Source organism: Nannospalax galili, unplaced genomic scaffold (assembly GCF_000622305.1).
Source record: "Nannospalax galili isolate Female #2095 unplaced genomic scaffold, S.galili_v1.0 scaffold1331, whole genome shotgun sequence".
NCBI lineage: Eukaryota > Metazoa > Chordata > Mammalia > Rodentia > Spalacidae > Nannospalax > Nannospalax galili.
The window spans coordinates 1,609,982-1,619,759 of record NW_008330679.1 but is presented as its reverse complement, the minus strand read 5'-3'; the positions used below and the strand labels follow the sequence as shown (position 1 = coordinate 1,619,759).

The window sequence follows — 9,778 nt, the reverse complement described above, 5'->3', positions numbered from 1 at the left end:
ATCTTTAGTTAAAAAAAAAAAAAAAAAAAGGCCTAACTGTGGTGGTACACACCTGCAACCTCAACACTCAGAAGGCAGGCAAGGGAGACAGCATGGAAACACTGAGTTCAAGGACAACCTGGTATACATAAGGAGATCTTGTTCATTGCCCACAAAAAAGGCCAGACTACATTTTGAAGTATTGATGCTCTACCTACAAAAAGGTTGATTTTTTTTCCTGGCACTGGAGATTAAGCACAGGGCCTAGCACATGCTAGGCAAGTGCTCCACCACTCAGATATATCTCCAGTCCTTTACAATGAAAGGGTCATCAAATATTTCAAGAACATCTAATAACTAATTAGAGACTACATTAATTAATACCTAGAAGTTGTAAACGATCCTTGGCCATAACCAAATTGGTCATCATTTTAGCTTGAAGGCGTCTAGCTCTTTCATACTGTTCCCCTAAAAGAAAGAAAGGCAGAATTAATTAAAATATCTACATTTCCCTACTAATATCATTTCAAGATAAAGTATTACTCTAATTACCATCAAGGAGAATCAAACTTTTTATAGTTATTAAAGACAGGGATGGTGGCTCACACCTGTAACCCCAGGATTTAGAAGGCTAAGGCAAGTTCAAAGTCAGCCTGGGCTACATAGCAAGTTTCAGGTCAGCCTAGGATACAAAGTGAGACCCTGTCACAAAAAAATGGAAGAAAGGAATGTCAGAAGAAAGAAAGGAGGGAAGGAGGGAAGGAAGATGAGAGAAAAAAAAGTGAAGAAGGAAAAAAGGGAGTATTTTTGCTAGGCACAGTGGTGGATGCCTGAAATCCCAGGACTACGGAGGTTGAAGCAGGAGGATCATGAATTCAAGCAAGTCAAGGCTATACAATGTGAATCTGTCTTAGTTATGTGTATCTGTGTCTGCATGTGCATTATTTCAAATATCTTCTATTGTTCCTCAGGGCAGCTTAAGGCTACTGTAGCATCATAGATTTTGTGTATTTCATGGAGCCTATGACATTTTTCCTCATACTTCAAAATCTTTCAACTGGGATTAGCCAGAAGGCTCATCAGGTAAAAGCACTTGCTGTGCAAGCCTGACAACCTGAGTTAGATCCCTAGAATCCAAATAAAGGTGAAAGGAAAGAATCATCTTCATAAAGTTGTTCCCTGACTTGTGTGCACAAACATATATAAATTTAAAACGAAGGGAGGGAGGAGCTGGGGAGATGGCTTGGTGGTTAAGAGCACTTGCTGTTCTTCCAGAGGACCCATGTTCAGTTCCCAGCACCTACATGGAAGCTAGTAACCACCTGTAACTTCAGTTCCAGGGGATATAATTCCTTCCCCTGGCCTCCACACGGTACATCTACATACATACAGGCAAAACATTCATACACATAAAATAAAAATAAATTAAAAAAAAAAAGAAAATTAGCTGATGTTAAGTACGAAAGTCAGTCAGCTACATAGAAAACACCTACTGAATGGATTGGTTTTTACCATAAACACTATTTTACATATAAACATATTTCAGTTATGATAAACTCAAGTACACCCATGTGCTATATAACATTTTGGTCAACAATGAACCAAACATACAAAAGCAGTCCCAAAGATGCTAGAGTAGCTAATCCTACTGCAATGTCATAAATGGAAGTACAACTCATGTAATTATACACAATAAATAATACTCATTTATAACAAAGGACCATGCCCCTGGCTTAAGTACCTTAAGTACCTACCTCACACATTTCATTTTTGCTCTATCTCTTGATTGCATTAAAAAGTCATAAGGAGACTAGGCATGGCAGCACACGCCTTTGATTCCAGCACTCAAGAGGCAAAGGCAGGTAGGTCTCTGTGAGATTGAGGCCAGTCTGGTCTACACAGAGTTCCAGGTATGGTGGCGTACACTTTTAACCTCAGCACTTGGGGAGGCAGAGGTAGGTAGATCTCTTGGAGTTCAAGGCCAGTTGGGTCTACACAGTGAGTTCCAGGGTAGCCTGTCTCCAAAAAAACAAAAACAAAAGAAGGTCATACAGAGTGATTGATCTGTCTAATCAGGTTTGTGTTCCACGATGCTGTGCTGTTCACAGGAAATCACCCAATGATGCATTTACCAGAATGTCTTCCTACTGCTAAGGGAAGCACAACTATGTTTCATCTGACACTCATACTCACATACTACACAATAATCACAACAGTAAGAATTCAGCCTCTGATATCTGAATGCTTGGGCTCCGATCCTGACTCTATCACTTGCTAACCATGAAACATTAGGTAACTCTGCACTTCATGTACTACTTCTTCTAAAAAATTAAGATGGTAACAGGTATGCAAAGCATGGAGTTGGGGTGAGAGCTAAACACTCCACATGAAGCACATACGATGATAGCTGGGAGACAGCAAGTATGCAATAAATGTTGACTGATAAAGATATTAGACCCCAATTTTCTTTTTTTTCTTTTTTGTTGAGACAAGGTCTCACTATGTAGCTATGGCTGGATGTGTAGCTGCAATCTTACTGCCTCATCCTCTCAAGTCCTAGAATAACAAACCAGGGCCATCATACCTGGCTTAGACAATAATTTCAATTTGAGGTGATAGGAAAATGAACACAAGAAATAGCTGCTTTGGTTTGCAAGAGCCAAATATAAATCAAAATGAGACATTTCTAGTTAATATGGCAACACATAGTCAAGAAGCATTACCAGACTGGGGTCTAACTCAAAGACAAGACACTTGCCAAGCATGCAAGACTGATGCAAGGCTACTTAGCACCGTAACAACAACAAAGTATTACAAGCACACAATCAAAACCAGATTTCAAAACAGGGATAACACATGTGCCTGATTACAAATTATTTGGTGACTGATCACCAACTGATCATTATCTGATCTTTGGATGGCTTCAAGGAGAACCCAAAATGAAAAGCTGTTGTTGGCCTGCAATAGGTAATCAAGTTTGAGCATTCACTGAATTTCATTTTTAGAATACACAATAACATATATGCAATAAATGCACATATACTAGTATTTTTTATTAAGTAAATAAAGCTGAAAAGACAGCAATCATGTAAATTCAGTGAATCTGCTTTTGGCACTTTCAGTTGGCTGTGATCATCTGAAATTCAAAATATTAAAATGGGAAATTCCAAAAATAAACAAATCACAAGTACTGAAATCTGTGGTGTTGTAGCATAATAAAAATCTCACCTTGCCTGGTTTATCACACCCATGTCATGTATAATCCCTTTGTCCCAACAAATCCACACTACATATGCGGCCTGCCCATCAGTCAGTTTAGTATCTAGGGCTTGTTGGTATTTCCTAATACCTGCAGTTTTAGTTCACTGGGGACCATGGAATGTGTTCGCCATGGATAAGGGGTTTGTGGGAAGGGAGATAATGACTGTAGAATTAGGGACACATAATAAACAAATATGAATATAACCCACCTTGTCCTGTAACTATAACAGCAATTCCTTTTTCTAGTTCTTCAATGCCTTTCTTGTACCATTCCACAGCTTGTTCCTTCTGTCCTGCTTTAAAAAAAGAAGTCATTATTTGTTTACATCATGAGTATAAAGAATGTAACATCCACTGCCCAAAGTATGACACTGATAGATGGCACATGAAGAGATTGTGATCAAATAAGTCTGAGATACATTACATGAATTGGTATCCTGATATGTACATCTCTTCAATAGGAGGAATACAGGCTCAATGTTTCTAAAAATTTTAGTTTTTTTTAAATGACATTTATTTATTTGGGGGGCGGTGTAAATGGGTGTGCACAGACCATGGGTTCATGTGGACATCAGAGGACCTGGAAGGACTTGGCTCTGTCCTTCCACATTGTGGGTCCTAGAGATTGAACTCAGGTCATCGGGATTGGAAGCAAGCACCTTTATCCACTGAGCCATTACTACTGGCCCAAAATTTTTGGGTTTTGAGACCATTTTTGCTCACTTTAAAAAAAAATATTTATTTTTAATTTTATGTGTATTCGTGTATTGCCTACATGTAGGTAAGTGCACCCGTGTTGTGCAATGTCCACAGAGGTCAGAAGAGGCTGTCAGATCCCCTGGAACTGGAGTTACCGACAGTTGTTAGGTGCCATGTGGGTGCTGAGATTCGAACCTAGGTCTTCTGCAAGAACAACCAGTGTTCTTAACTGCTGGGCCATCTCTCCAGCCCCAATTTTTTTTTTTCTCACTATTTATACATTGATATCTATACTCACTGAAATGGTGTACTAGGTCAAGAAATTTTATTTAGGGAAAATTTAATTACATGCTTTAAAAGTTATTTTTATTTTTCTGAGAATGACTGTATGTAGCCCGTCAGCCTCAAATTCACTATGCAGTCCAGGCTTAACTCCTGATCTTCTTGCTTCAGCCTCCCAACTGTTGGAACTATAGGCATAAGCCACCAAAACTGATTAATCTTCCTTCCTTCCTTCCTTCCTTCCCTCCCTCCATGCCCGGGTACGGTTGCTAGGTACGGTTCTTTAAAAAAGAAAAAAATTCGGGGTTGGTTGGGGATTTAGCTCAGTGGTAGATTTTTTTTGGTCTTTTTCAGATGGTCTCCCTGTAGCCCCAGCTGACCTGGAACTCACTATGTAATCCAGGCTGGCCTTGAACTCACAGAGATCTTCCTGCCTCTGCCTCCCAAGTGCTGGGATCAAAGGCATGTGCTATCACACCGGGCCTTACATGTTTCTTTTTTAAACACATATACTGTTGGAAAATACAAAGGTTGTTTAATAATGGTGAGAAAAAAGCAATATTCAATCTAATTATATCCAATGTGATGTATAATATGTTCACTGCTGAGTGCTTCCTCTCTAGAGTCATTTTATATAATAAAGGACTCTATCAGGAGAACTACTAGATAAGATTACAAGTGTGACTTTACACATTTCCCTGAAATAAGTAACTGCTTTAAAACATTAATTCTTGATTTAAAGCTTATTTCTAAAGCTTATTTCTATAGTTATAATTATATGCAAATCTAGTTTTTAAAAATTTCTTAGACCTTCAATTCTGAAAAGCTTCATGAATGTCTATATTGTAAATATATTGAATGTCTACACAGCACAGTAAAAGTGGAACTCACTGATCAGAATTTCCTTTTTTATTTTTCCCATCTCATGACCATATTCAATCAAATAAAATTTCTGTGCCATCTTTTAATGGAAATTTATTGGAAATTTCTAAATCAAATTTTAAAATATTATGACTGTGTTGATAACAAAATGAAAGTGAAGTCTATAGTTACCACATACAACTAAGAAGAAATATTGTCTCTACAAATGTACATTCTCAATTCCTTCTCTTTTTTAATCCCCAAAATAAGTCACTAACTAGGATAGGATCCAGCCCTTATGTAAGTAATTTCTTCTCACAGTATGATGGTTTTAATTAAGCCCAACAGAGAGTGGGTATTGAAAACGTACTTGATAATGGCACATAAAGAAATTATCAAGAGTTTGTTGTAGACTGGGTATGGTGGTACGTTTTTAATCCCAGCAACTCAGAAGGCAGAGGCAGGCCTTATGAGTTTGTGGTTAGCCTGGTGAGTCCCTGTCTCAAAAAAACAGAAACAACAACAAAAGTTTGTCAAACACCAATGTGGACACGGTGGTACATGCCAATAGTTCTAGCACTATAGAGATGTGGAGGCAAGAATATCAGAAACTCAAGGGTATCCTCAGTGACGTACCAAGTTTGAGGCCAGGCTAGACGATGAGACCCTTCCTCAAACAAACAGTTTACTGTAAACCAAATGAAACTTTGAGTGTTTAACTCCATTTTCTTTATTTGAGATGGGGGTCTCATGTAGACCAGGCTGGCCTCAAACTAGAATGTAGCTAAGGGTGACCTTGAACTACTGATCCTTCTGAATACTAAAATTGCAAGCTAAGATTATAGAAATGTACCATCACTCTTGCCTTTATCATTCTGTTTTTAATTTTAAAATACTGATTAGCATTTCTTATTTATGTGCTTGTATTTTATTTTTATTTTTTTGTTTTGTTTTGTTGGTGAGACAGAGTTTCTCTGTAGCCCCAGCTGCCCTAGAACTTGCTATGTAGACCAGGCTAGCTTTGATCTCAGAGACCCACCTGTCTCTGCATTCCAAGTGCTGAGACTAAAGTGCACCACCATGCCTGGCTTTTTTTTTTCTTTTTTCCCTTGTCTTTTTGAGACAGGGTCTCTCTGTAGTCCCAGCTGTCCTGGATCTCACTATGTAGGCCAGGCTGGCTTTGAACTCACAAAGATCCACCTGCATCTCTCTGCCTCCCAAGTGCTGGAATTAAAGGCGTGTGCCACCATGCCTGCCTATTTTTTAAAAAATTTTTTAATGATTATTTTTAAATTTTTTAAACTTTATTTTATTTTACTTTTATTTTTATGTGTATGTGTGTATTGCCTGCACGTAGGTAAGTGCACCCGTGTCGTGCAATGCCCTTGGAGGTCAGAAGACGCTGTCGATCCCCTGGGACTGGAGTTATGGACAGTTGTTAGCTGCCATGTGGGTGCTGGGATTCGAACCTGGGTCTTCTGCAAGAACAACGAGTGTTTTTAACTGCTTAGCGATCTCTCCAGCCCCACGATTACTTTTGCTTTTCAATATGTGTATATGAGTGAGTCAGAAGGAAAGGAAGGTGGCTAAGAATTGAACTCAGGTCCTCTGGAAGAGCAGGATGTGCTCTTAACCACTGAGCCAACTCTAGAGCTCTCTGGGTTATTTGAAAAAGGAAAAAAAAAGTAATGTAATGTCATTTATATTCTGAGTGAGAATACTGATAGTGATGTCATATTTGCTTAAATTTTTAATAACCAAAGTGAATATATCCTAGTAAGTTTAGCAGGCCTTCATCTTGCTTCTTCCCTTTCACATTCTCCTTCCTGTCCAAAAAGCCATTATCATCATTTCAATACATGTCTTTCTAGTACATGTTTTTCTATTACTTCTACCACTATCTGTAGTCTTTCATGTGTGTGTGTACAAGCACGTGTGCACATGTGTGCACGCTCACATAAGCACTAGTGCTGACCCTTGCATAAGCACGTGGAAGTCAGAGGTTAATGTCTGGTGTAGGAATGGCTTTTCTAGGAATGCCTTCTGTAACAAATGAGATAACTCAGTGGCTAAAAGTACTGGGTGCTCTTGCACATAACCTAGGTTCAGTTCCCACTGGCTGACAACTGTCCACACAGTGGTTAAGAACATTTGCTATCCTTCCAGAGGACTCAGATTCAGTTCCCAGCACCCACACAGAGGCTAGTAATCACCTGTAACTTCAGTTTCAGGGGATCCAAGTCCAATTTCTGGCATCCTCTGGCACTGTACATGTGCATGGTGCACTTACATACATGCAGGCAAAACATACCCATAAAATAAAAAAAAAAACAAATGAGAATCCTAACTTTATAATCAAAGCTAATCTTACATCTTGAGATCATTTAACACTATCTCAGCTTGTTTACAATGTAAATAATCTCATTAGGCCTTGGGTTTCTCTTGTAAACTAAACATATAGCTTTAATCTTTCATTCTCTTCCCTGCCTCTGACCAAGAATAGTGTGTGTGTGTGTGTGTGTGTGTGTGTGTGTGTGTGCGCGCGCGCCTATGTGTGCGCCTGTGTGTGTTATGAAAATATCACTGACGGAAGCAGCAAGATAGAAAGTAAGGAATTAATCCCAGTTTACATTACAAACAACAGGTGGAATTAGACTGATAACATCTGTTCATGGTCTTGTATGCACAGTAGAGATCTGAAAGGGAAAATCTCAGACAGCCTGAGAGGGTGGGTTCCCAACCTCCATCAGTATAACTGCTCTCATCTCAGCAGACCTCTAGAGTTCTGGCCTCCCTCCCTCTAATAGAGGGCCTGAGAACGAAGGGGACTGACTGCCTAAGAGCCCCCGGATCCTGCCTCTCTAATTGCGCCATACCCATTCCCCTACCAAGGATTTCCTGAGGCCCTTCTCAAGGCCTCAGGGAAGATCTGGCTTTGGTACACAAAGGCTGAAATCCTAGCCAACAGTCCAAGAAGGTGGGTTTCAAACTCCATTGGTGTAGCGCATCTGATTTCAGCAGACAGCCAGACTGTTCTGGCCTCCCTCTACCCTCACTGTGCCACAGGGGCTGAGAACACAGGGGACAGCCTGAGAGCACCTGGATCCTGCCTCCAGAGGGTGAAGGAAGCCTCAGCATACCTGACTGGAACCTGAATTGGGCTACTGTGGGTACTCCTGAATAGCTGATCTGAAGCCATCAGTTCCCTCCAAAATAAAACATGAGAGAACCTGAAACCTGAACCAACCAGCTTCACTTAACCAATAAAGAAAAGATCTAGTCACCCCAATAATACAAACAGAAGCATACTTCAACTTAATTCTCATATCAGAATCATAAACAAAAGAAATTCACATTCCAAAATCACAACAAAAGAATAATAAAATGGAAAGCCAGTACACTATGTCCCCACCAAACTCTATCAATCCTGTAGAAGAATTCTATAAGGAGAACCCCCTAGAGATAACCCAGGACACTGAATTTAAGAGAACAATCATAAACATGATCAAGGAATTCAATGAATTTAAAGAACAAATGAACAAACAAATCAAAGAGCTAAAAGAAGATAGGGATAAACTTCTGAATGAATTCACAAAAGAGATAGAAACATTGAAGAAAACAGGCAGAAATGGAGGAAATTCAAAAATCAATAAGCCAAATTGAAATAACAGGGGAAAGCCTCACCACTTCAATAAATGAAATGGAAAACAGAATATCAACACTGAAGGATAAAGTGGAAGAACTGAACCACTCAAGCAAAGATTATGGAAAAATTTAAAAAACACAGGGATGGAATATGCAAGAGATGTGGAACACCATGAAAAGACCAAATCTGCATATCAGAGGCATAGAGGAAGGAGAAGAATTTCAGGTTAATGGTATTGACCAGGTCTTAAAACAGGATTGTAGAAGAGAATTTCCCGAAATTAAGGAAAAGACATCCCCAAATACAGGAAGCATATAGAACATCAAATAGATCAGAAAAGAAACTCCCCATGACACACCATAGTGAAAACACTAAATGTACAGAACAAAAAGGATCCTGAAACCAGCAAAAGAAAAACAAGTCACATACAAAGGAAAGACCATCAGAATTACAGCTGACTTACCAATGCAAACTATGAAAGCCAGAAGAGCCTGGACCAAAATATTTCCATTCTATATGACAACAGATGCCAGCCCAGAATACTTTACGCAGCAAAAACGTCTATTATAGTTGAGGGGAAAAGAAAAATCTTCCATGACACGAATAGCCTGAAAGAATACATGTCGACAAAACCAGCCCTTCAAAGAATACTTGAAGCAATGTGGAGAGCGGAGAGAGAAACAACTATACCCCAGGAGCAGCAAAAGAAAATAAAGGTATAATCGAGTAAACACAAAATTAGACAGAGAACACAAACAGCAATCAAAATGATGGCAACCAATACACATCTTTCGATAACCTTAAATATCAATGAACTGAACTCCCCAGTCAAAAGACACAGGCAAAGTGAATGGATTAAGAAATAAAATCCAGCCGGGAGTGGTGGCGCACACCTGTAGTCCCAGCACTTGGGAGACAGAGGCAGGTGGATCTCTGTGAGTTCAAGGCCAGCCTGGTCTACATACTGAGTTCCGGGACAGCTGGGGCTACAGGGAGACCCTGCTTCAAAAAGACAAAAAAAAAAAAAAAAAAACAAAAAAAAAAAAAATT

General features: G+C 39.3%; 1 protein-coding gene across 4 annotated transcripts in view; it reads right to left on the bottom strand.

The window, feature by feature from the left end:
* LOC103748420 (spastin) overlaps nt 1-9,778 on the bottom strand; it is a gene marked incomplete at its 3' end in the record, with an annotated part of 54,203 nt that overhangs the window by 26,409 nt on the left and 18,016 nt on the right. For 2 of the 4 annotated variants that reach the window (XM_029555041.1, XM_029555040.1), the window contains 2 exon segments: nt 364-447; nt 3,450-3,536. In XM_029555041.1, coding sequence (XP_029410901.1) covers nt 364-447; nt 3,450-3,536 — 171 coding nt within the window. 4 annotated transcript variants of the gene reach the window in all.